The 27,762-nt window shown below is 36.7% G+C and overlaps 3 protein-coding genes across 3 annotated transcripts; all 3 read left to right on the forward strand.

Moving 5' to 3' along the window:
• The first annotated feature begins 1,618 nt into the window (after nucleotides 1-1,618).
• Nucleotides 1,619-17,306, forward strand: LOC134840281 (condensin-2 complex subunit D3-like). The gene is made up of 12 exons (XM_063856033.1): nucleotides 1,619-2,038; nucleotides 2,259-2,526; nucleotides 2,844-3,149; nucleotides 3,471-3,573; nucleotides 3,952-4,589; nucleotides 4,999-5,306; nucleotides 6,430-6,722; nucleotides 7,005-7,326; nucleotides 7,789-8,053; nucleotides 8,348-8,520; nucleotides 11,105-11,373; nucleotides 16,112-17,306. The coding sequence occupies exons 1-12, from the start codon at nucleotides 1,630-1,632 to the stop codon at nucleotides 16,877-16,879; spliced, it is 4,122 nt and encodes a 1,373-aa protein (XP_063712103.1). The 5' UTR covers nucleotides 1,619-1,629; the 3' UTR covers nucleotides 16,880-17,306.
• Nucleotides 17,307-17,446: 140 nt separating this feature from the next.
• Nucleotides 17,447-20,047, forward strand: LOC134840282 (glycosylphosphatidylinositol anchor attachment 1 protein-like). Its single transcript, XM_063856034.1, has one exon. The coding sequence runs from the start codon at nucleotides 17,552-17,554 to the stop codon at nucleotides 19,595-19,597; it is 2,046 nt and encodes a 681-aa protein (XP_063712104.1). The 5' UTR covers nucleotides 17,447-17,551; the 3' UTR covers nucleotides 19,598-20,047.
• A 234-nt stretch (nucleotides 20,048-20,281) lies between these two features.
• Nucleotides 20,282-23,172, forward strand: LOC134840051 (sterile alpha motif domain-containing protein 12-like). Its single transcript, XM_063855693.1, has 3 exons — nucleotides 20,282-20,421; nucleotides 20,776-20,910; nucleotides 22,751-23,172. The coding sequence occupies exons 1-3, from the start codon at nucleotides 20,311-20,313 to the stop codon at nucleotides 22,877-22,879; spliced, it is 375 nt and encodes a 124-aa protein (XP_063711763.1). The 5' UTR covers nucleotides 20,282-20,310; the 3' UTR covers nucleotides 22,880-23,172.
• The last annotated feature ends 4,590 nt before the right edge of the window (nucleotides 23,173-27,762 follow it).

Consider the following 27,762-nt stretch of genomic DNA (forward strand, 5'->3'; position numbering starts at 1 on the left):
TATGGATAGATTCTGTTTTTCAAACACGCCAAAAATTGTTCATTGATCCTGTGAACTGAAATTTTTTTAGCTTTGTTTTGGTTGATCAAAATGGTATAATATGTCCGGCTTCTTTAAGCTTTCTTTTTGTTATTTTATGATTTTGTTTGAAGTTGTTGGAGCGTTGTTGAAACCACAAAATATGTCAGACGAATTAGTTAGTAATTACGCATGCTTTTTTCCGGTATAATAACTTGTTTAACGAAATTACTTGATAGCTTGATATATAAGCAAAGAAGGTTTCTCGGTTTCTCCGGTAAACTTGGCCTAGAGGCGACGACTGGGCCTAGGCTAGCAAAGGTCCTGAGTTTAAATCCGCCCAAGGGGATGGGGTCAAAAATTTTCGAAGTTTTTGTCGACCTTTTTTTAAAGGTCGACCCGAATGGATTTTCCGAGCTCTCTCAAAGCACTAAAAAGACCCTGTTTTGGTCAAATTTTGTGCGCCGCAGGCGAAATTTTGAAAAACAGGCCAAAAAAGGCGTTTTTAGGCACTTTTAGAAAATTTTGACAAAAAAAAAGTGCGTTTTTTTTGGCGCGCGCTCCCCTCTTAAAGTAAGTATATATTGGCGCCAAAGGCGCTTTTAGACAATTTTTAGGGTCCGTCACCAAATATGGATATCTCAAAATAGAACAAAGGGTGGACCCTTTGGGTCGGCAGGGGGTCCAATCCCTGAAAGAGGGGGTGTCCGACCCCCCCCCCCCCCCCCCCTAAATCCGCCCCTGCGCCCAAGACCTGTTTTTTTTTTCAAACTGAAAATATTCCAGTTAAAAAAATCGTTGGCCTATAGTTTGTCTGATTTTATTTTGTTGCCGCGTCGCAGAAATTTTTTGTGTTGTAGACAGTTGTAGTTTTAAGTGTTTTTGGTTTACTCCTGTAATTTGTAAATTTATTAAACTTGACGAAGTAAATTATCCTTTTTTCTTTTTTTGCTCAAATGCTTTATGCGGTCTAAGTTGTTTTGGCTCATTTTAATTGGCCTGATTTCTTAGTTTTCTAGAAATTTTCAAAAAACTTCAAGTTATCTACTTGAAATCGTTTAATAAAAAATACATTTTTTGCGTGATTACACAACCAACCGATGGTGCTGTAAGACAAAATTATTATTTTTTCACATCTATTTCGTACAAGTTTGTTGCTCAATTTCAGAGACGATTGATTTAATCAAACGTTTTGTCCCGCTTTTAGAGCGCCTAGTCGGATGTGGATGTGTAAATATTGGATGTGTAAAATCCAATAGGCAGCTAGAACAGTTCTCAACCGGGAAGACGAATGCTTGAAACCTGTTTTAATGCTTGTGATTTGCGAGCGTTATCAAATTTGCGAGCGTCTCATTTTCTGCCAGCTTTTTTGTCATGCTAAATTTGTGTTGCAACACAAGTCCCGCTTCACCTCTGTGATCAAGTCCTATTTTTTTGAACCGTTGCATGTGTATGTGCTTTATGCTAAGCTGCACCTCGCTGATGTGTAAGCGAAAATTCTTGGCAGTTTCAAGAGTTTAACATGCTCGCTGCCTAGAAGATTTCATCAGAACAATTGATATTATTTAATTGATTCCGGTTCCATCTTAAATTCAGATTAGTTTTGTTTTTATGAGGCGGCCGTATCAGCTCAGCGATACTGCGCTGTCTCAGTGGTGCCAGCGGGACATTCCAAACTTCCCTCTCTCAGAGTTCGCCACGCAAAATCAGTCTGCATTAATAATAGCTTTCCAGTCCACCACCAATCTCATTGCACAAAGCGAGTACAAATCTCTTCTCTGGTCTTCCTTTCAATCTTCAGGTCTGAATATTCTGAAAATATGCGAACAGTTGCGCAAACCACTTTGTTCAGACCCAAAAAATCAGACGTACCAAGGACTGACTCTTAATTTGTGGTCGTATATATGCTACCTGAATATACTTGTTATTGACGGTGCAGGCGCGAATGGGATATTTGACGTGGGTATATTTCAATATGCTGTGGAACAACCGCAAAGCGTCTGCAGATTTCTAACCAATGGTTAGTTCTAATATTAGATTTTATGTGATTTTCAGATCTAAAAAAAGATGTCGTTGTTGAAATTTTTATCCATTTCAGAGATTTACCGTTTACCGTACCGAAATGAACTATCGAATCTTAATTAAACTGCTCTTAAGTTACTATGAAGCAGTATTGTCTCCGAGCCTGATACTTGTTTGGTTAAAGTTCTAATTTGATGCTTATATTTGAGCATTTTTAGAGGTACAAAACAAAACATCCAACAAGTCACGCTCGCGACCCTCGGCAAAGAGTTTTGATGAAGATAATGACGAAGGAGATAGTGGAAGTCTGAGGTCTCCCCAGATAGGGAGCCTCCTGCAGCTGGTGAACAAACTGGTCACAGTGTTGAATCTGGTCATGGAGAGGGTATCTCTTGCTCAGTCCGATCTCTCCCAACATATGCTAGTGACGAGATTGGCAAGTGCACTGCACTATTGCACGTATTCGAAACCAAAGGAGCTCTCAAAGTAGGTTGTGCAATCATGTATGTTCATAACTTTGTTGGGATCCATTGTAAATTCCGCTGGGTTCTTGAGTGAACCCGTAGTTTGATCTTGAAAAAGTGGTTGATCTTTTCGGACCTAAGGGGCTATGAAAAAGCCTATAAAAACGAATGATAAATTGGCGAGAAGAAATAGTATTGTTTTTTTTTGCGTATCACAGGTACTTTAGTGCTGTGTTTTCCTAACTTTGCTGTTGACAATGATTTTAATTCGTAATAATTTTGCTCTTTTGCTATTTCTTTTGCACTGTCCTTTTTTGCTTGAACAATGTAATTGTTTAGGATCCTGGATGCTAGACTGTGTCTGAAAGTGTTAGGAACCTACATGACAAACCCCATCCACCAACTGACCCTGAAACAGGACAGCATACTGATGAAACACCTCATGTCGATTGTGGTGATGAGGAACCCAAACCAGCTGGATGGATCCACAGCACAGGCTACACTGACACAGCCAGTGGTCCGTCTGGCCGAGCTGACTGTCCAGCTGATTCGCGATTTGATCCAGGAGAAACCAGAAGCATCGCAGAGTGCCTTCATTCTGGCTCAGCATGTGACTGTGGGTGTAGTGGACAAAATGGAATATCGGTTTGTAATTCTCTAATGTTAAAATTAGCAGATAGAAGCTTGTCGAAACAGATCGATTTATGTAAATGGAACATGCAAAAGTATCACATGGAAGTATTTAGTATTATTTTCAAAGTTAAGTCCTCTTTTTGCAGAAACTGGTATGTTTTATACTGCACCACCAGCAAGGACGAGATAATTCAAGATCACAAATAAACAAAGAACATTTTCAAAATGTTTAATACGTCCGTAATGATACTAATAAGTCTAATGATAGTAATAAATCAACGATATGACCTAAATCAGATGCTCTTTTGGAATCTGTACGTCGTTGTGTTCTAGGAGCAAGACAGCGGACTCCTTGGTGTCTATCATATCACTCTTTCCAGAGTACTGCTACGAAGTCATGTCCGAGTGGCTATTCAGTAAACTACACAGCTCGAAGGTAATTATTAATCAAACTAACTAAGCGTGTAGAAGTTTTCCTTTCCCTCAAGAACAAAACGGCATCCATTTTTACATAAACCAACCCTAAATTGTATTTACTAATTTGCGACTTATTTTCCATCATTTTTATAGGAGAGGTCGTAAAATCACTTTGGTTAGTCTAGAAATTGCACCTTCTGAAAACCCTAAATGCGTCCCGTATTGTTTTCATTTGTTTCTCAAAGCTGCGCCCTGGTTAGGTTTTAAATGCAAAATATGTATTAGTTTTCGATATGAATAAAGAGTAATTGTGGATGCTTATGGAGAGAGTCAAATCAATCTATCTGTATATCTTCTTTCGTGAGTTTTAACTAACATGTTATGTTTTTTTTTCTAGCAAAATGAAAGACTGTTTGTGCTGGAAGTTCTCGAAAAACTACTCAACTTCAGCTCAAGTACTGGTACTGAAAATAGAATGAACCTGGACCATGAACAGTTAGTCGGATCTATACTTGACCGATGTTCAGACAAAGTACCTTCGATCAGGGCCAAAGCGTTCAGTTGTATCTCGACCATGTGTAAGCTGAGAAGCGAAGCAATTTCAACAGTTCTCAAGACCAAACTAAGATCTATGCTCTGCGATGGTTCAGAAAATCAGGGAAGTGAGGAGCCCTATAACAGCGCTTCGACGATGCCGCCGGATTTGGACCCGAACTTGCACGATAGTGGCGCTATCACGCTTGGCGAGAATGAATCGTGTTTCGAACTTATCTTTTTGCCGAGTTGTCGTGACGAGAAGTGCAATGTACGTAAAGCGGCACTTCAAGCTTTCGTAGACGTAGTAGTGTGTTTATTATCGACAAGCTCAGCTAAACAGCTGATCACTGCTGCACTAAATGAGGCCTCGACGGATGCTACGTTGGTAATTAGGAAGCAGGCAATTGAAAGTAGCACGAAATTGTTGCATGAGTTCGCTTTGGAGCATCAGTTCAAAGAAGCGTGGCTGGTCAATGTTATGCCGCTGTTCTCTGACCCGTAAGTTGAACTCTAGCGGAACCATAATTGCAATGTGATTCCATTAAAAATTCCGATATTAAGATCGATAGCAAAGTAGTGCAGTTTTTTGGTCGTAAGGTCAGTGGTTCAAGGCCTACCATGATCATGCTCACTGCTTGCTATGGTGAGACAGTATTTCCCAGGCCAGAGAAATAACCGAAAAGTGATTATAAGTCTTAATAATTTGCGCAACATCTGTTTGCCGCACAGACCTGAACAGCTTGTACTTGTTGTTCCTCGTAACGCATGCTACTAGAAAGCGTAATCGATCAATAATCTAAATAAGTAATTGCCACAAATTTGGATGCAAAGAAAAATATGTTTTTGTGACTCAATTTTTGGACACTAGCGAATTGGGAATCCGAAGTGTTTTGATTGAATTTTTTAGCGAGAAGGCAGTAGTAGAGCGAGCCATTTCAGTATTCGAAGTGACAGTCCTCACTCCTCTCAGTCGTATGGAGTCCTCTGATGATCTCACTTGTTCCTCGGAAGTCCTCATGGCCTGGAGTCTACTCGACATCCTGACCCTATCTGACAACTACATGTACTTCTTCCGACTGGGTGCAGCTGAATTATGCGGGCAAGTTCTACAACCGTGTGTGGAAAAATTGGTGGACTGTGTTAGAGCAAAGAGACACGAGGTGTCGTGTTGGATGCTACTATCTCGAATCATGAAGACAAAGGAGTGGAAAATAAGTAAGAGTGCATGTTTACACTTGCGACCGAAGTGCATTAGTACGAAACTTCTTTTTTTCCAACCTAACTCGCAAATAAAAGTGTTCATTAAAAGTGTTCACTTATTTGGTGGCATTTTTGCTGTAATCACAATCTGTAGCATTGGAAATTTAATAGAATCTGTTCTCTGCTTTATTTGTGGCTAGTTTTTAAATTTCGTGGCTGATGGCTGAGTGGTTTGTGCGTGAGATTCATAATCTCTAGCTCGCAGATCGAATCCGAGACGTAGCCTAATTTTCAGTAATTTGAGGCTAACTTTTTACTATTGCACTCTCGTGTTCTCGCTAGTGTTTGCGAAGCACAGCTTCGCATCTGTGTTGAAATATTTATGACACATTGTTCAGTTAACTTTTTGTTCCGATCATTTGAAAAATATGGAGGAGCTTTGTATTTGGGTGTGTTTTTGTTTTTTCTTTTTGTTTTCCACGATAAATCAGGTACCAGAAATAATCATCGTAATGGGTCGAGTTATATGTCATATTAAAGCCCCTTCAGTCTCGGTGTCGAGAAAAACCGTTTTGAAATTTCTGGTCTATTTTTTGGTCTAATTTCAAGCTAACAAGGTGAGCGCGCACGAAAAGCTTATAGAAGGTTAAGCTTAAATTAAGCTGTGAAAACTTTGTTTTACTGGAGTAAAATTAGTTTTTGGAGTTTTTTAGCGAATGTCGGGAATCAAAAACTTCAAAATTTTAAATTGGGAATCAAATTTTGAATATTAAATTGGGAATCAAATTTTGAATTTTGCAATAAAATTAGAAAAACTTTCCGTTTTTTCAGCCATTTTGTTACAAAACTTAGATTGGAACATTCTGTGCTTTTTGTACAGTAACCGGCTGTCCTTCTTTTTTCATTAATCATTTTGTTTACTGTTATTTTGTAATCAACTCTCAAGCGAAAATGTTTTTTAGCTAATATGGCGAAGACTTGTTTTTCTTTGTCTGAAAGCAGTTTAATGCACAAATATGACTGTAAGCTAGATATTTTATAAAAAAATCCAAGGTTAATGAGGAGTTTCGATTTTAAAACCAGAACAAAAAAGACCACTCAAATATTTATTGAGTTGAAATCTGAGCTTTGAATTTAGTTGCCAATGAGGCGTTGAAAGAAGTGACGAGCAACCTAACGATGGACAACTCAATCGTTGAGCAGAATGACAGATTCAGACTGTCTTTCATCGTGGACATCCTCTGCTTCTCATCCCCGAAGTCAATCCCGAAAGCAGACATGAGCAGTGCAGTGAATTCTCTGTTGGCTGTGGCGGGAAAAGTGTCACTACCATTGCACTGCGCAACAGATATTTTGGGCGCTGTGAGTGTGATCACGGAAAAATATGAGTTACAAGAAGTGTTGCAGAATTACGCCATTTTTACAGCAGAGGTATTTTTGATTAACATTTTAGCTAGCTAACTTAGGATAGTTAGAGCCTCAAATTTTTTAAAGTATTCCAAAACAATGGTTGAAAATTGCATTGAAAAACGTTTGCTTCCGCATGTTAGCTGGTCACGAAAATTGCGGGAACCATTTTTTAAACCAAATATCATAAATTTTTACCATTTTTTTTCAGGTTCACTCACTCATAACGATATTATTTGATCAATGAATAAATCGCCTTAGAATTAATCGGAGCTTGATTTTAAAACTATTGGTTAGGTTTTTTAGGGAACAAAAGAAGCAATAAAAACCTATGACCCCTCCGTGTATCTAATGGACGAACCAGCATTCGACAACGAGAGCTTCATGCGCAAACTGTTCATAGTCGGCCAACTGACCTTCTGCAATCTGCAAGAGTGTTCAAATGCTCTTTCGTCCCTGAAGTCTTGCTTCAAACCACTTCTGAAGATGATGCAAAGTTTATTAAGTATTCGGAAGCAAAATGCTGAGAATCCGGAGCTGGATGATGAACATATGGCGTCTGTTCAGGCGGTGGGCGTGATCGCCATTGGAAACATGTGTCTAATCTTCGAAGAGTTCAATAAACAAGGTTACTTCCTCGAATTTTCTGTTTATCCGCTGCGACTAAGTTTGAATTGTGATTCATGCGAGTTTTTGACCTACATCAACTAGCATCAGCTTTCAAATCAACAAAATTGTCAACTACTTTTATGACGACTTATACATAATGGAAAGGACGAACATACAAGCTGTTCAGCTCACTACGGAGAACCGCTGCTGTGCCTCTTTTAAGTGCTAAATGCAATTTTTTGATTAATTTTCTGGGCTGAGGAATGTTGCCTAATCCGCAAGCAACGAGCAAGGATCAGGGTGGGCCTCGAGCGTTCGATTGAGAGGCAGAGTTGTAACCACTTCACCACCGCTCCCCCTTTTGATCTCTATCAACTAACATAATCTTTAAAATCAACAAGAACTTCAGATAGTTGCTTGTTACTAAACATCTGTTATGAGTCGGTTATTTTGGTTAAGCAAAGATTTTTTTTTCAAAAAGGAGCCGATTTGTTGGGAGATCTGATCGCCCCTTCTACACATGACGACTACCGAGAAAATTACTGCTCTCTGAAAGTAGCCAACAACGCTATAATAGTTCTCTGTGACCTATGCAAGCGATACACGCATACAGTGGAGAGGTTCCTGCCCCGAATATACAGATATCTAGCATGTCCAGATTCATTCCTGAGATACCAGACACTAGCTGTGGTGTTTGAATTGCTCCAGAACGAGTACATAAAGATACGCGACAGTCTTTTTTTCAGGTGGGACCTTAAAGCTGAACTTCCTTTGCTATGATTCAGCTGAACTTCCTATGCTATGATTCAAAATTTGTCGGATGAATATGCTTCATCTACAATGATTTTTTTTTGTTAAATGTTATCAGAGCTTGAACTTCAAAAAAATTCAATTCAAAAAGATATTGAACAAAAAAGAAATCCATGTATATGTTTTGATCTGATTTTTATTGCGAAAGAGCACCTTTATGCGTTTTGAATGATACAATGTGAATAAAAAATGTCGCAATTTTTTGCATGGACTGTCGAGTTTTATTGCAGAATGCTGACTTTGTACGTGGATGAGACGGAGAAAGTGGCAAGACTGGCCGAATACTGTTTAGATCACATGGCCACCAGACACCGCTCCCTCTTCTTCACCCACTTGCCAGAGACGCTCTTCTTCCTCAACGAACACCACACTCATCCCAAATACAACCAGTTCCCCAAGGAAGGTTTGTAGAATGCGTTATAAACTACTTGTCAAATAAGTGTTCTTAGTGATTGTTCTGCCCATTCTTCAAAGGGAGGCAACTAAGGGATTTTCTGCGCGACTTCCGTTTTTTCTTTCGAGTACCTGTAAGAAAACTCATTGGATTTCATGTGGTATAATATTCTTTTTATTTATTTCTTTTTTTGATTTACCGCTAGTTAATGGATGAGCAAGAACGATTGGTTTTGATATCTGAATTAACTGATTTTTCTTGTTATTAAAACTAGAATTATTTCATTTGCTCTGGGAAGTGCGAGCAGAATGCTATCCGATAAGAGCACATTTTTCCTAGGCTAGTCGCTCATTTTGTTAGCAGTTTTTGAGTGATGATTCGGATCTACTTAATAATCTCTCTCTCCCCCTCCCCCCCCCCCCCTAATAAATACAGTAAATTAGCACTGAGCTTTCTATTGAGAATCTCATAACTTTGCTGCATTCTGATTGGTCGAAAAATCGACCATTTTGATCTGCTTAACAATCTCTCCCCCCTTTCTTGAAAGGGGTGGAGGTTGTTAAGTAGATCCGACAATTCTTATACCTCTTCGAAGGTATCGACGTTCTGAGCTGAAAGTTAACCTGGAATTTAGTCTATAAACTTTTTTTCGCAAAGTTTTGGAGATTTAATATTGTCTGTTTCTCAGTTTATTGGACTAACTTGCGCGATTCAATCTGCAATTTAAGTCAATATTCGAAGTTCGTTCCAAATAAACGTTCAGAAATGATTCGAGGCAAGCTAATGGGTCTCAATTGCTTTAACGAGGTAGCGAGGAGTGTATTAGTGTGACTCTACCTGTTTCCCAACCTAACTTGCAAAAACAGTGCTCATTTGGTGGTACTTTTGCTATAATCACGATATGTAGCATTGGAAATTTCTTAGCATCTGTTCTCTGCTTTATTTGTGGCTAGTGTTTGACGATCGTTAAGCGTTCGTGGCTGAGAGAGAAGGACGTGAGACTCGAGGTCGCAGGTTCGAGTCCGACCCGTAGATCAAGTTATTACTAATTCGGGTAGTAGTAACAAGAATTAGTGAATAGTTCTCGTTTCGAACTATAGTCAAAATATATAAGGCTTGCTTTTTGGTAACAAACCATTTTTTGGTTACGAGCCATTTTAGGTGCCACCTAAAAAGCTCGGAAGGATAAAGAGTGGATTTTTATTAGAGCCTTATTAGTCGTACTTTGCAGTCCAAAAACATGCGAAAAATAGAAAAAGTTTACTGTGGTCGGATTAATCTGTGATATTTGCCCAGTAACATTCTATGAGTGTTTTTTATGTCGTTTGTTTTGTGGGTATTTCTGTAAGATCTCATTTTTTTGACCTTTTGGAGCTGTTTTTGCTGTTTATTGCTTGTTTCCCGCGAAGTGTAGCTTCACCTCTGAGGCCTGAAGTGTATTTTGAGTCCCTTGGTTTTTCTTAAAACAGCCGAAAAAAACTAAAAAACAAATAACGCAAATGTTTTTTTATGAGGTGCTAATGAACGTAGAGGTCATATAGGTCGTATTTATTTTTATTTGTATTTTTTAGAATGATTGAGTTCTATTGAGAAATTTATGAAAAATCTAATTAACCATCTTAATCCATCCATATAATGTTGGAAAAATTAAACTTGCAAGATTCTCAAATTTAGATTATTCCTTGGCTTTTTAAATTTTTTTTTTCATTATTTTTGTTATTCGACGGGCCGTATTTTCTTCGCTTGCAATTAGCAAGCATTTATAAATGAGAATATAGCTCAGTTTTTTGATAGTATTTGCTCAGTATACTTCGTTCGAGGTCCCAATTTGGGTCACTTAGTTCAGAGATAACGTCTGAGCTGGAGACGACAAAGGTTATGGATTCGATGCTGGCCAAGAGCAGAATTTTTATAAAATAGTTTTTTTTCTTGGGGAAGTTTAATAAGCCATGTAGGGTAGACTTGTGTTATTTTTAGATATACTTATGTTAATGAAATAACGTATGTTGGCCATCAATGTCAACATTATTGTTAACTTGATTTGTGAACGTGATTAACGTGTTTTTGATAGGTAGTTTAACATTTTCGCTTGTTTGTCGGAATATGTTCGAGTTTGAATAAATTCGAGACAAACGTATGGAGTTTTTCCGCCACATTTTCTGATTTTGAATGGCATTGCAAGTGGCGCGAACCTCTGCTTCGCCTCGGTGTGACAAGTATTAAACAATAATTCAATTGCAATTGCTTTTTTGGATTGGGTAGATAGATTTATTAGCTGTAGCTAGTTGTTTAAATAATCGATGTGTTGAAACTTGTGTGAGATCTAATGGTTATTTTGATCGAATAAATGATGATTGCTTTCGTGGTGCAATGCTTCTTTCGAAAGAACCTTACGCTAGCCATTTGCGAAGTGCATCTGAGCTGTTTGCCGAATTCATGACCGCTATTTGCGGAAAATTTATGTTTTGACTAATTTTGTCTTATGTATGCGTGTTGCGCTTTAAATGGTTTCCAAAACTTAGGATCCCTGTTGCTCTAATCTAAATCTTGTGTTTACTCGTCCCAAATTAGGTAAATAAAAAATCGATTTTAGGACTGGTTCGCTCGGGGCTCGGTGAAACTCCAGAAGGAAATGAGGAGATCCAACCGGAAATGGAAATTCCTGTAGCGGTGTCAGCTCATCAGAACAAGCGGCTCCTCGTCTACCAATTCCTAGCACAGCACCTCAGCGAACAGCAGAAGTTTCAGCTAAAAGTGCGGCTGATGACAGAAGTGGTCGGATGTTACGTGAAGAGTTCTGGGCCGGTTGAGCCAACTTTCGAGAATATTCTATCGGATGTTCTGAAGCTATTCACGTTGAAGGTATGTTTATTTAAATTTTACGATGGTCATGGAAAAATTTACTGATCAAACTTTTTCAGACAGGAAATAAAAGAGTTTCAAGCTCCTAAATCCAAAAGTTTTGTATACTTGTAAAAAAAAAAGGTCAAATTCATAAAATTTTTAACAATTATGATAGATCATGGGGATAATTCATAGCATTTAGTAACACAACGATTCGCTCCAGTGAAACAATTATAGTCTGTTGAACTCTTTTTAAAGAGTCGATGAATGTAGTGAAGACTCTTTATTGTTCTTTTTTTCGTATTTTTTTTCAGGAAAAGTCTGAAAATGCTCTAATAACTACAAACGTGCATTCACACATATTGATGCATTTGTGCATGCACTTAGCCCCCCCCCTCCAGGGATTCGACCTTTTGTGCTTTTTTGAGATATCCATTTTTGGCGGACAGACCCTAAAATTTTTCTAAAGGCGCTTTTGGCGCCAATTTGTACTAATTTTGAAGGGGAGCGCGCGCCAAAAACGCAATTTTTTGGTCAAAATTTTCCAAAAATGCCTAAAAACGCTTTTTTGGCCTGCTTTTTCAAAGTTTGCCTGCGGCGCAGAAAATTTGGTCAAAATGGGGTCTTTATTGTGCTTTGGGTTAGCTCGAAAAATCAATTTGATCGACCTAATAAAAAAGTCGACATAATTTTCGTGAAAATCCGCCCCCCCCCCCTCGAGAAAATCCTAGATCCGCCCCTGCACTTAGGTGTATATGCACTTCTTGATTTCAATTTAGTTCCATCTGCTGAAAGTTAGCTAAACTTGGGAATCGTATGGCGCGCAAAAACTTGAACAACTTCTAGTTTCGAACTTCAGTTTTATAGGTTTCCCAGCGGAATAAAAATTTTATTTATTCATCGACGTTTCTCCAATAGACTTCATTTTCGCAAAAAAGTGTCAATAATAAATTTCTGTGTCAGTCTTGAAGTTCAATCTTAATGTTTTCAGATACTTTATCTTGAAAGAGCTTTAACCTGATGTTTTTTTTTCACGCAAATTCAGTAGTCATTTGTTCAGTTCTATTGAATTCATTGAAACGACATTTTTCTGTTTATGTTTATATTTGTAAATGGTGAGATGGGTGCCTTTTTTTCAAACCGGAAAACACTGTCTCGGCCCTCGACTGAAATACTTGTAGCTGCCACCTTTGAAATTTGCTTCCACACGGGTTGTCTCGAAATTAATCCACATAATCCATTTAAAAGGGCTACGTCTCCTTCTTTTCTAATTTTGTTTGAAGGAAGTAGCGATATAAATTTTGAAATCAAGCTCTGGTATAAAGGCCAGAGCGACAAATGATTTGAGGATCATGCGTGCCGTTTTTAATTGTCGATACATTGTCAACAATCCAAATTCTTGAATTTTGCGGCAAGTAACTGAAGCAAAGTGATCAAAGCAGCGTTTTACAACTCCACTATTGAAAATTTTCTGGATAATTTTCTTTGGCCCTCCAAATTGGTGAAGGTACAAGTCTTGGACTGCTTCTTTAAACTGTCTGAAGGCCCGGATATTTGGATATATTGATGTCTACTTTTGCTTTGCTGTCAGAAGTAGGCTAGGGGACCTGTTCATTCATTAACAGTAGCAGGGGCTGTGAATATTGAAAAAATAAAGCATGCCAGGCTTTGAATAAATGATCTGCATGCCACACAGTTTTTGACTCCAATTTCAGTAAATTTTCGTTAGTTGAATTTGATTGAGAGTAATGAACGTAGTGAAGACTCTTATATAGGTCTTGCTGATTTTTTTTTCAGGAAAAGTCCTAAAAGCATTAGTGGCTGAGAGTACAGGGCGTGAGATTCCAATTCCCGAGGTAGCAGGTTCGAAGCCCATACGTAGCAAAATTTTACTAATTCGAGGCTTATTTCTATTTTTTCTTATTTCACTTTATAAAGCTGATTTTTCTCGTGTTTTCGCTTGTGTTTGCGAAGCGCAGCTTCACTTCTGTGTTGAATATTTACGCTTGCGGTTATAGAGTTAACAATTCTTGAGCACCTAGTTTTTTGTAAAGTTATTACCTGTTTAATGCAAAAACTAAAGAAAGAGCTATGTTACAGCTTTTGTTCACGGAATGGTCAATTTTAACAGGAATGTCTAATTTCCCGACTGCTGACATGCAGACTGCTATCATTTAGGTAGTAATTAGGGGAAGTTCGAAAATAGCCTTTTTCAAAGAAAAAATCTTGAAAAGTTTGTTTTAAAGAGTAATGAAGACTCTTATATAGATCTTGGTGATTTTTTTCCTGGAGAAAGTCTTAAAAGTCTCTAATAACTACAGATGTACATTCATACTTATTGAGGCATTTATAAATGCACTTAATTATATATGCACTTTTTGAGTTCAATTGAAATTCATCTGCTAAAAGTGACGTAAATAGCACTCTCCAAATACGAACGTGGAAATGGCGCAAAAAATTGTGAACGATTTCTAGTTTCGAAAGGGGAATTCAATTTTTAGATTTCCAGCGAAATAAAAACTTTACATATTGATCCAGGTTTATCAAATTGTGTTAATGTTATCAAAAAAGCGCCAATCAGAATTCGTTCTAGAAATCCAAAGAGCTTAAAAAAGGGCATATATTTTTTTCTTTGAAATTCGAAAGTTGAGATTTTTTCAACAGAATCAGTTTTTTTTATGTTTACTTGCGTTCATTACTTGTTTCTTGTTGGGCCGGTATCGAAAAGCCAAAAACAATACCTATCAGGGCCTCAGAGAATTCGAAATGTTTTTGACTGTGTCGGAGATTTGAATACTTTGGCTGCTCGTTTTAGTTGAATAGTTGTGGCTTAAAATTTCAACTGTCGCAAAACCTCAATCATCTTAATTTAAACATCTTCTGCGTTTTCAGTAAAAATTGCTTGGGGATTCATAACTTCTCCAATTTCGCCCCGTTCGTTTAAAAAAATAGTTCTTACTAACTGGTTCATGCGTTTTTGTTGTGGTTCTCAGTTCCCCATAGAAGAATGCTCTCCTAGCAGAAATTGTACTTAAAAAGGGTGTATGTTTGTGTTTCCTCGTGAGTCTTAAGTTTTCCCTGCAAAAAATTCACGCCTTTCGCAGTAATGCGTTTTAAATATTTAAAATTAGCTTGGTTTGGGAACATAAATATAATTAAAAAAAAATATTTTCAAGAAATATTTTCATGACCATGGTCTCGGGTAGTTTTTACTTATTTGTGGTTCAGATTGCATATTTCATGGACAGTTTGGTTTTTACCGAGTTCGCTTATGGCGAAATTGAATGGCATAGAGAAACCAGCTAGTGCACGAGTCGTGGGATGAGATTGAATGAAAAGAGTGCAGTAAACCGCTGATATTCTGGGTGATACTAATTTTCAATGGTCCTCATTGTACGTGTTAGTTTTGTTTTTAATTTAGTTTAGTTTTTGTTGGTTTTTAATTCAATTATGTTGTTAGGTGTAGTTTCTATCCGCGCGTCGAGTTTTAATCCTGAATTTGCATTGTTTTTAGTCCCCTAATGAACACTTAAGCATGCTGCTAGTTGTTGCTTGTAATGAATTGTCGTATCTGGTTAAGATAGGCGCGCTCTCATTTGCTGAATAAATGGTAATTAATGGGGCTATTATCATGGGTGATGGGCCAAATGGGCGAAGGACTCATCCGCTTAGGACCAAAAAGGAAAAACAGTCGAACATCAAAATGAATCAATTGCCGTGCATTTAAAAAGAATTAAATGAATCAGTATTTTGCTTCTTTATAACAAAAGCCTTGAAACATAAACTTTGTTCCAAGTCGTCGGCGGTCATTCACAATTTGAAAGTATTGAATATTTCTGCCATTTTTATATTCGGCCAATTTTTATTTAAATCCCTGGAAATGTTTACTTTCTTTGAGATTTTCACGCTTTCTTTCCAATTTTTGTCTCGTTGATTTTTGTCTCTTATATAAGAGTTGTTGTCTTTTATATAAGTCTCGGTGTTTTTTTTCAGGAAGAAAGACATGAAAATTCTTTACGCTCTATTTTCATTTTTCGCGGTTTGACTTATGATTTATTTTTCAGTTCATTTCTTTTCCTTTGTTGAAATGAAGGCAAACTCCACTATCGAACAGCGAAAGTATGAAGATCACGAAAGAAAGTGATCGACTTCTGATTTTGAATTTGCACATCAATTATCAGATTTTCCAGTGAAATAAAAGTTTTAGTCAGTGATCTGTCTTAGTTTCATTAAAAAAGTTTCAATCATAAATTGTTCTACAAATTCAAAGATCTTTAAGGCCATCTATTTTTTTTCTTTGAAATTCATAAGTTGAAGATTTTTCCTTGAGTTTCCTTGAGTTCTTCTTTTTTAACTGTCAGTTGGCTATGTTTTGAAATAGGAAATAGCGGGGAAGACAGAGAATCAGTTTCAAAAGTAGATTTTTCTCTTTTTTTTCGGAGTGGAATTAAAATATACTTCTTGATCCAGTTTTCTTAAATTTAAGCTGGATCTTGTTAACTATTTCTTGTTAACTATGGTACCTTGCACCGAATCCCCCCCTTGTAAAGAAGCTAAGTGTTTAAGCTATTTCCCCCTATTGCAATTTTAAATTTTAAGGAAGATTAGTGAAAATCACAGAGCTGCATGGTTGTATTTTTGGGTGATACTCGAAAGTTCATTAAAAATTTTCTGTTTGTCTGGCTATTTTTGCTCTTTTATTAATCGTTGTTATATTATTCTATGCAGTCTGAAAAAAAATGATTTTTTTTATCAGGCGATGAAAACAGTATCAGGTTCACGGGAGAACACCGACCCTGATAACAACTCAGTTGAACCTAAAAGTAATTCCGGGCAATCTGTTACTGAAACTTCATCGACCACGAGTTCAGCTAAATTCACAGAGATGGTGCGAGATGTAACAGTGGAGCAGTTTTTACCAGTGATGCTGAGTTTGCGTGAAAAACTGAAGCAAGAGCAAAAAGAAAAACTTCTTGTGGATGTTTTGACTTGCTTGGGCGATATGATTAAAGACTACAAAAATGATCTGGGTAGAATTTTGGACAGAGAAGAAACAAAATCAGTAGAAACAGAGATTAAACAAAGTCAATATGTACCGATACGTCAATACAAGAGACTTAATTTAACGTCGACATTCGATTACTCTCTAGCGTCTAACTTGACCGGCGTTGGCTTTGAAAGTTCATTCTTTGGCGCTTCTTCAGTTAGCGGCTCAACCAGTGGTCTATATCGCCGACCATCGAGTGTTTTCAGCCGAACAAGCTCGGGCGAAATTTCCATATCGTACCGACAACGCGAGTCGCTAACTTGTGCGTCGCCAGTAGTTGAAAAGGAAGCTGCAATTACGAACATGAAGCTGTTGACGCCGATTGAGGAAGCAAGTCGAGAGGGCTCGAATAGCCAAAGTCAAAATATCCTAAGCCAAAATATCTTGAGCCAGAATGTGCTTAGTCAGCCAATTAATAATGAGAATGCTGTCACATCTACGCCTTTTAAGGCTGGAAGATCAACCGACAATCCGTGATAATTGAGGGTTGCCTGAGAAACCATACGATTATTGCTTAATGTCTCGAAAAATAGGCCATATCACGTTTAAAGTAGTTATTACTTAAAAAAAGATCTACACGTTCAAAGAAAACATTTAAAAAATCTAACATGAGAGATTTCTTACCTATTTTTTGCGACGTCGTGTATTTTCCTGGCTTCTACACAAATATATCTATTCGCTGATTTTAAAATGTTTTAAGAATTGTTATGCGCGTTTTGTTTCTTGACATTTATTGAAAATGGTCGCCGTTGAATAATTTGTTTTGTAATTATGTTGTATTTGTAAGTTGGGTTAGTTTCGAATTGATAGTTGTTATGATAGTTTCTAACAAGTATATGCTCGATAATTGGTTGAGTGTGTATAAGTTATAATAAGACTTGATTCTAATCGAGGAAATGGTAATTTTGGCTCATCTGTATTTTAGCCGTTGATGTGAAGGGGAGTTGTGATATTCAGCAGAAAGATAATCGAAGCTCAAACCGACTTTTTGCTATCATGAGTGCCCTATGCATAAATTAGACGTCCCCTTTATATACTGAACCGCAAACGAATAGTTGCTTTAGTTATCCCTTCTAGTTAGAGTTGAAGCTATGAAGTCGGTTTTAGTTATAGTTTCCTTTCAGACCTGTTTGAAATGAGTCTTTGAAGATGGGAATTTTGTCTGACCCGGATAGGAGAAGCTCGCTGGTCGAGCTGGCTACTAAGTATGGCAACTTGGTCGCAGTTCTTCTCTACATTCTAAACTTTGTCGCCTTCCTCGCCCTTTTTCATCCGATGTTGCGCGAGAGAACTTACTTCTCGGAAAATGCGCTGCTAGCTAATCAAGTTGAACTGACGTTCAATAGCGAACATACGGCTGCTAAACTGGAAAGGGAAATGCGCGAACTTGCCTCGGCTAAACGACAAATGCCTCACGATTGGATTGTTGATAAATTAGTTGAAACGGATATTGAAGCTTATGTGCAAAATTTCACTGTTTTCCACCCATTTATGAAGCAGCCGAAAACAGGTCGAAATGTTTATGGGATCATGCGAGCTCCTAGACACAGTAGCACAGAAAGTATAGTATTCGCTATTCCTTATGACATAAATACTGTCTACAAAAGTATTCCTCTAATGTTGGCGTTAGCTCAGCATTTTAGAAACCAAATTTATTGGGGCAAAGATTTGATTTTCGTGTTTTCGGATTCGAAGCTAAATGGACTGCAAGCCTGGCTGCAGGCGTATCACGGGCACCCGGAGTCGGGTGCCATTAAGGGCTCAAGGCTTGAAACTAGAGGAGGTAGTATTCAAGCGGCTCTGAGTATTGAAATCAGCCAATCATCCTGCGACGGGCTTAACTTTATACTCGAAGGAATGAATGGACAACTACCCAATCTCGACTTGTTCAACGTTATGGATAAGTTGACAAGGTCAAATGATGGTAGCGTGTATCTTCACGGAAGAAGAGATCCTCCCACTAGGGATTTGTTCCAGAACTGTCTAGGAATGGTTAAAACGTCGCTCTTAGGCATGTGGCAACAAGCTTCTGGGCGCCCAGTTTCAGGACACTCCCTCTTTTTGCCATATCACATAGATGCTCTGTCAATCAAGTGCCAGAGTGATTTTGTTCTCGCGGCTTCTGGACGTAATAGAATCCCAAACATGGGCTATGCCAACATCGCGAGGACTATCGAAGGAACCGTGAGGTCAATTAACAACCTGCTGGAAAGGTTTCACCAGTCGTTTTTTTATTACATAATGCCAAGTACTAATAATTACATATCAATTGGGCTTTACATTCCAGCATTGGTGATTTGTCTGCTTTCTAGTGCAATAGTAGCAATTTCTCTGTGGCACAAATCGCTAGAAGTTTTGCATGTGTTTGAGCAGCCGGATATTCCAAGTTTGAGAATTATTCCGGACGTGACTTCGGTTTTCAGAATTCTGATTTCTGCGTTTCTGTTACCAAGCGCTGTTTACTTCGCGGTTCCTTATTTCAATGAGTTCCAACTGCAGTACCTCTTAGAAGAAAGTATCGACAACGCAGATATTTTGATGCTGACTTTTCTGATGGCCTTTTTAGCCATAGTTACTATACCATTATACATGCCTTCACTTTATTGCCAAGAAAAATTAACAATGAGTCAACGTCAAGTGTACAAATCAATTGCAATGTTTTTGAGCATCATCGGAATAGGGTGTAATTGCGTGGCCAACTTTTCGTTGACTTATTTCATAGCAATTATAGCGGTGCCTTTGATGAATTTGACAGCCCCATCTAAATGCAAGTTTATGCGAAGCATTCAGAAATTAATATGCTTAATCATATCGCCTCTTACCATTGTTTTAGTGATGCCTGTTGTTTCATTTAGCTACAGTTTTCCTGGTGAAGAAATAAACATGGACGTATGGTACTCGCAAGTGAAAGGACTCATTTCTAAGGTGGTACATGAAAGTTATGTCCATAACTCGGCCATGCTGTGGCAAATGTGGGCTTTGTTTATACCGCTATGGCTTCTGCACTGGTTTATGCTGTGGTTGCCTATAGTTGAAAGTGACCAAACGGAGTCTTGTCTCTTACATAAACCTGAGTCTGAAATTGAAAATAACCTGAAATCTGAAACTGAGAATGAAATTAATCAGAAACCTGAAACCGAGGAAGTTGAAGCGCAAGAAATTGAGAATGAAGACAAAATAAACAAAGAAAAATGAATATCGGTTCTCCAACTTGAATGAATAATTGAAATTCTACTTAAATTGAATTTCTGCGCTTTAAACTGCAGCAAAATCAAACTTCAAAACTTCAAATTGGCAGTGTAAAATTTATTTCAATTAGCTGCTGGCTTCCGTAAGGTTATTGTTAAAAACAATGAATTAATCTGATTCTTCGTGAATGAGTTACCCAAACGATTTGGATATACTTTTTTCCTGAAAATTGATGCAAATTTCTCTTTGAAATGATTGTTTTTTCAAAGTATGTTTTAACTTGGCTCGGGAGGTCTGCTTTTTTGCAACCGTACATGCAAAAAATACCCTTGCATAAAAATACTAATGTTTTGGCTGATTTATAACCGCTATATATTTCTTGCATGGAACCGCTCAAGTGAAATGCAATTTTGGTAAAGTATTCATATTGACACTGTTTTTCCCCGTTAAGCCCTAAAAGCTATGTTATTTGATCTCGGTAAGTTTTAAATCGATGTCAAAACTCAGTGGTGTCTTGTCTGACTCTCTCTTAACAGAGTTTTTGGACAATTTTTCTATCAATGTGGCTTGAAAGACCAAAAATCCAACTTTGGGATGGGCAAGTGAGCTGTTTAATTTATAATTTGAGATGAGCTTTTCATAGTTACCATAATGATGCTCGATACTGCATTGAAGCTGGCTATATTTTTTCAGATAAAGTTACTGTTTCTCTCTGCCCCATGGTGACTGAATCAAGTGTCGTTTCTTCCGCTGTGGAGCCCAGTTCAACTGCCTCCTCTTCTGCCCAGTTGGCTCGGATGAGAGCAGCAGCCCTGTGGAGCTCCGAAGAGGTAAGCTAAATGGACTCCTTTGACGTCTTTTTTGCCTAATCTTCAGTCCTCAAATCGGAAGTCGTCAATCAAGGGGATTTATTTGTTACATGACATTCTACCATTTGAAGAACTGAAGAATCGCCCATTGGCTGTGTTGGGATCCTAGCCGCCTCTAAGAGTCTTTTATAGGGGATCTTATTATGCGTTTTTACTTGTTCTTATTTACAGAATTATTTTGTTTTTTTTTGTTTTCCTTGTCATGCCATGTTTTATGTGATGACCATTTATAAATCTGTCTATCTTGGGGGGAAAAAACTAATGCGAGGCCATGTTAATTTTTGAAATAATTGTTTCCTCGTTCTCTCCCTTCAGGTAGTGAAGTGGCTGAAGAGGTATGAGTCACGGCTGGCGGACAAGTACGCGGAGGTCTTCCTCGCCCATGACGTCAACGGGGCCGCTCTCACCAGACTCAACGACAAGACACTCAAGGAGCTGGGCGTGGATTTGGTCAGTAGCTCTTTTTATTACTCTTGTCAAGTGTTAATGAACGCATTTTATTTTTAATTCTTTCTAAGTTTCATCCAAATTTATTAAGAGTAATAAGCATAGTGAGTACTCTTATATAGGTCTTGCTGATTTTTTTGAGGTCTTGCTGAAAAGTGTAAAGGTCACGAAAAATGGAAAATAATTATCAGAGTTTTGCTTAATGATCCTGGATAATTAGCCAAAGTTTTGCCTATTGATCTAGTTTTATCAAATTGGGTTAGTTTCAACAAAAAAGTGTCCATCGTTAATTGTTCTACAATGTCAAAGAGCTTTAAGGCCATCTATTATTTCGAAAGTTGAAGGTTTTTGAAAAAACAAGTCAGTTTTTTTTTCAGTTTCCTAGCGTTCAGTAATCTTTTCCAGCTGTCAGTTGGCTATGTTTTGATAAATGGAAGGCTAATTGCGCTCTCCATTTATAAATGTGCAAATGTCGCGGAAAAACATATTTCAGTTTTTTCTCGAAATTGGATTTATATTTGAAGATTTCCAAGGCAATAAGAAAATACTTATTGATCCAGTTTTCTTTAATAGGGTCAATATATCAAAAAAGTGTTACTCATAAAAGGTTTGTGATATTCAAAGAAATTCAGGGCCCTATTTGTTGTTCCGACCAATTGAAAAATGTGGAGGAACTTTGTATTCGGGTGTGTTCTGTTTTTTTTCTTTTGTTTCCACGCAAAATCAGGTACCAAAAAAATCATTGGAATGGTTAGAGTGATATACGAAGTTAAAGCCCTTTTAGTCGTAATTCGAACCACATTTTTGATTTTTGATTTTTTTTGTCTAATTTCGAGCGAGTGAGCAGGCTTACATTAGCTTGTTTATGCTTAATTTAAGCTTTGAAAATTAAGTTTTATTCAAGTAAAGTTAGTTTATGCGTATTTAGCGCCCTAATAGATATCAAAATGATCAAAAAATTGAGAAACGAAATGTGAAAAATTTCAAAAAAAAATTGAAAAAAATGTACCATTTTTTTGTTTTTCTAGTTATTTTTGTACAGAAACTGATTTTTCAGTTTGCCTGTTTTATTATGACTGTGTTTTATTATGACTGTAAATTCTAGTTTTTGTTCCGATCCTTTTATCACACCACGCAGAAAAAGCGACTCTAATTTGAAGAAAAAAAACGTTTTTCGTGTTTTTAAGGCTATGGTCGGAACATTCTGTGCTACTTGCACAGTAACCGACTATTCTTGTTATTAATTGTCCACAGTGTAACCCTTAAAGCGAAATTGGACATGATATAGGTCGTGATGGTTTTTTTTTCGCGGTTTGACTTTGATATCTTTTTATAAGTTCAGTTCATTTTCTTTGTTAAGGGAAGGCAAACTCCACTATATAACAGCGAAAGTGTAAAGTTTAGGAAAAATATGATCGATTTCTATTTTCGAAAATGGAATTTAATTATCAGATTTCCCAGCTAAACAAACGTTTAACCTTTTGATCCAGTTTTCTCGAATTCGGTTAATTTTATCAAAAAAGTGTCAATCATAAATTGTTCTAAAAATCCAAAGAGCCTTTTGAGAGTTTCTAGAATTTGAAGAGCTATCTTTTTCTTTTTCTGTTAATTGAGTCAAAGAGATCATTTTTTTGGGCTGCAACAAGTCACCCGATAGCATCAAGTATCAACCACGGGGAGCGTAGAGTCGCTGTTTAGGGATCGCTATTCAAGGATGCTATTTAGTTTCGTTTGCCGTCATGTAGATATTATTATAGTGCGCATAATGATAGGAGCTTAAACCATTTTCATTATTGATTTTATTGAACAACTGAATATGATTAATTGTGGCCGTTTGTTTCAGGAATCGGAGAGGAGTCAATTGATGCACCAGATTTATAGACTAAAGATCAAACAGGAGATATTTGACCTGCAGAGGGTCATGTCAACAGTGCAGGAAAAGGAAAACATGTCTCCCAAGATAAACAAGTGAAGATACGAAAGATCATGCAGTTGTAGATTGAACAGAAATACATTGCCTTTGGCGTTGTATATGTAGCTGGTAAAGTAATTCAAATTTCAAATAGTGCCAAGTTTGATGAATTAGTTGTGGCGACAGCCCAGGAAAGGCGAAATGATTGGAAAACTGACTGGTTAAAAAAACTCGTTCAGAAAAAAAACTATGCTTATTCTGATCGAACCAATTATTTCAAAGATATGTACAGGGTAAATGCATTTGACATTTGATTTGATTCTCTCGATAATTCATTTATTTTGAAATTTAGAAATTAAGTTTATAAGTAATTAAATTTAACGTCAGTTTTATGGAATGACTTCAGTAAAGCAGAACGTCTTTAGAGTCGATGAACGCAGGGAAGACTTGAAGACTCTTTATAGGTCGCGATAATTTTTATGTTGTTTTTAGGAAAAGTCTTAAAACGCGTTCATTCTCAAATTTGATTTTTCGCGGTAGACTTTTGATTTCTGTCTAATCTCACTTCATTTCCTTTGTTGAAAGCAAGGCAAACTCCAGTATCGAAAAGTAAAACAGTGAAGGCCACGAGAACTACAATATAGTCCAATATTATAAATTTCAATATTATTTTGACCAAATTTATTGGGCCAGACGGAATTTCTTTTTTTGAAAAAACGGCAAAAAAGACATTTTTAGGCACTTCTGGGAAGGTTTTGACTTTACTTGCGTTTATTCGGCAAGCACTACCTCAATATTAGCATAATTTTGAACCCAAATCTTGCTTTAAAAAATTTATTTACGTTCAGTAAAAATTGTTACGCTGAAGCTGGATGTCTTGGTTTAATCCTTAAGTCTCATTGTTTATTGTTCCGACAACTAAAACCGGAGCAAAACTTTGTCTTCGGATTTGTTTGTTTTTTTTTCTCGGAAAATCAGGTACCACATATAAGCATTGCAATGAGTCGAGTGATATACCGTATCATCAATTTTTCAGTTGCGATTCGAACGACAATGGGATAGTTTTGAGTTTAAGTGTAATTTTGAGCCAGGTTTCAAATTGGGTTATAATAGTTGAACTCTTATAATTCAAGTTAAGACGTCAAACTTGAGTTTTACTCGATAGAATTAGTTCTTAAAACTTCTTAAAGCCTTTTTCAGCGTTTTTGTTTTAAAAACATCCAGAAAGGTCTGCAAATATTTAAGAAACGTTTTTTATTTCTAAAATTTCTCTATCCATCGAGGAAATGTTTTAACCGCTATCGAGTAAACGTAATATATGTTTTCGTTCGAAATCTACAAATGATCTCTACCGCGATATTTACGTCATATATTGATAAAAATTTTCGATTTTTTGTTTTTTATTATCGCGGCCGGGATCTTTTTGCGCTACTTGCACAGCAACCGGCTGCTCTTGGTTTTTGTTTTCATTTTTCTGAGCAAAATTTGGTACCACAAATAATCAGTAGATAAAGTCGAGTAATATATTCTATTAAAGGTATTGAAGACCAGGTGGTTGCAATTTGAACGACATTGAAAAAAGATTCAAGTTTTCTTTCAGAGTCGAAAAAAATCGATATCAACTTTTTTGTTTACTTTTGATAGAAAAACTTTGAATTCGGCGGTAAGAAGATAACTTCAGTCTGAACAAAAATTACTACTTTCTTGTTGATCACTCCTTTCTTGGCAATAAACAGTTTTCAAAACATTCAAAAATGTAGTTGCGTAAAAACTTAGTTACCCTCCGATAAAATGACACTCAGGGACTTTTTGGATTACAAATTTTTTTACAAATTTAAAAACTTTTTAAGAAAAAATGCTTTTTCTGAAGTTTTGAGCTATGCCAATATCAAGTAATTAAGTTTTATATTTTGCGTCGAATAGGGAATTATCGCCTGGAATTTTTTGATGAAAACTGTTGTCGAAATGTTTTTTTCACTGTAACTGTCAATTATGCCTAAATTTCAGGTTTTTGTCTTGAACTTTTCATCTTCCACGAGCTAAAAAATACATTTTGCAAAAGATGAAATTTTTTTTTGTTTTTTTTTGTTGTCAGTAACTCGTTTTTTAAAATTTTTTAAACAAAATTGTAGCGGAAACAAGAAGAGCCGCTTGCATATCAGATGTGTTTACTTTTTTTTTGCGTTTTATTGAAGTCTCACGCCTGGAAATAGTTTGTGCCGCCCTAATGAAATACCATTTTGGTGCTAACGAATGAGAGAAGCTTGGGATGTCTTTTTTAATTCAAACAGTTGCGGCAATCTAAATAATAGTTTTTGACAGAATCCGCTGGTTAAAATTTAAAACGAATATTTTATCTTAATTTCGAACAAATTCGGGGTTTTTCTATTGGCCGATGCGGCCAAAATCTTGGTATTATAATGCGAGTCTTGAGAAGTTATCTACGATTTTGAAAGCTTAAAGGTGAGCTAACCCTCCTTTAGAAACACTCCATCCACCTAATTGTTCACAATAATTCCCTATGCGACGCAAAATATAAAACTTAATTACTTGATATTGGCATAGCTCAAAACTTATAGTTCATCGAAGTGTCGTTTCAAAAACTATTCGAGGACAATTAAAATGCAGTCTGAACAAAGTTAAGTTAGCTAGGTAGTTATTATAAATATGAAAAATTTCCGTGTCGGGACTCGAGCTGCATTAAAAAATTTTCACAATTATTTCTTTCAAGAAAAGAGTTATTGCTTTTTAGTATAATTTCAAGCGAGTAAAGCAAAGCAGGTGTTTAAAAAGTTTATTCAAGACTCGAAAAAATTAATTTTACTACCAGATTACTGATTTTGATATTTCCTATAGCCCTTCTTTGGCATCAAAAGGCTTTTAAAAATTTTGATAAATAGATGTCCAAAAAATTGAAAAATTGAATTATCGATTTTTTTTTCAACTTTGTGATCCGTTTCTTGAAGAGAAATGTAGTTAATTATGCCTAATTTAGTTTACTTTCTAAATTTTTGGCGAGTTTTTTTGCATCAAACCAAGTACAAAAAACTACACGAAATTGAAAAAGCTTTTTATTATGTTCGGAAATAATTTCTGTGCTATTTGCACAACTTTTAGCTAGTCGTCACATCTGCAATTAAATTTTAGAATTTTTTCGTCTTCTGGCATGAATTGTTTTTGTTTTTAGCAAGCTTGAGGGATCAAAACTATTCATTGCCTTAGCAAAAATATAACATTAGAATGTTGCGTTTAATTTATCGCATTTTCCACATTTGTCTTTTTTGTTTTAATAAACATAATTAAAAATCTATTAATTAAAAAATTGTAAAATTTGGATGCATGATCTCATTTTAATTTTGTTGGTACTTGTCTGCACTTGAGAGAGCAAAACTTCTGCAATCGGGTACTAGACTTTTTTTCCTGCTTTGTTCGCAGGTCAAACCCTGCAGGCCTCGACTAAGTCTCACCTCCTGGGGTCTGTTGGAATGCTAGTGCAAGAGTTGTATTTTGATAATATTTGAATTTTTGTTTCCCCTTCCATTTGAAATTTGTTTCTTTTTTTATCAAGTCTTGTTTGTACAGTTATCTGCTCAGTTTTGTATAAATTCATTTTTTATTTTCTTTATAGCTTTAACGTTTGTTCGGCTCAAAACATAAGAGATTCATTTTGCGTCAATTATTGAGCAAAAAATTAATGCTGAAGGGGACTTATTAATTGCGAGTTTCAAATTTTCTTTGCACAGCTTTTCAGTACATCATTTTTACTCGGCGCAACGGTCGTCTGTCCAATCACCAGCGGATTTAGGAGGGGGGAGGGCGACCCCCTGCCGACCCAAAGGGTCGCCTCTTTGTACTATTTTGATATATCCATTTTTGTCGACGGACCCCCCTCGTTTTTTTTCTAAAGGCGCCTTTGGCGCCAATATATACAAAATTTGAGGGGGGAGCGCGCGCCAAAAAAGAGCGATTTTTTGGTGAACGTTTTCCAAAAATTGCCTAAAAACGCTTTTTTTGGGCCTGTTTTTTCAAAATTTTTCCTGCGGCGCAGAAAATTTGGTCAAAATGGGGGCCTTATAGTGATTTAGGAGAACTCACAAAACCAATTTGTTCGACCTAGAGAAAAAAAGGTCTACAAAATTTCTACAAAAATCTGCCTTACCCCCCTCCCCTCGAAAAAATTATAGATCCGCCCCTGTGCCCAGCTAGTGTCGGACTAATTATTTTAACGCTAAATTGAGGCGGGCAATTGTTCTTCAACATTTTTTCGAGATATTTTATAAGAAAATGGAGCTTGTAAAGTCCTTCAATGCCGAAGCACCGCATGCCCGAAAGTTATGTACACTCTGACAAAAAATACGCTTTTTTAGCAAAATCTCCTCTATTAAAACAAGTTGATGGTTGAATATTTCATGCAATAAAAATAATAAAAACAAAACATCATCTCAAGGTAGTACTATTTTAAAAATCAGGCAAACCGAAAGTTATATTTCATTTAATTAGATTTTTAAAATCAATGGCAACAACCGCGAAAATAGCTAATTACAATACGTAATTGAGTAAATTGATTACACTTTTTATACAAATCATTATGCGGAGATTTTGCAGTTAAAGAACAGTGACTGATATAGGAGTTTGTGGAGGGGTGTGTTGGGTTTTTAAACTCTTTATTGGCTTTTTTTATGTTAACTAAATTGTTTTGGAAACGTTAAAAAACTTATAATGAAAAGCCCAAAATAATACATTGAAACGAGAAAGGTTAGCACCACAGGCAAATCATTGCAACACTGTGCCAAAACGATGATTTATGGCGATTTTTTGAATGTCTTTTCCAACGTTACTGTCAATTATACCTAAATTTCAGGTTTTTGTCTTGAACTTTTCATCTTCCACGAGCTAAAAAAACACATTTTGCAAAAGATGAAATTTTTTTTGGTCAGTAACTC

This window comes from Symsagittifera roscoffensis, chromosome 2, assembly GCF_963678635.1.
Source record: "Symsagittifera roscoffensis chromosome 2, txSymRosc1.1, whole genome shotgun sequence".
Classification (NCBI taxonomy): Eukaryota; Metazoa; Xenacoelomorpha; order Acoela; family Convolutidae; genus Symsagittifera; species Symsagittifera roscoffensis.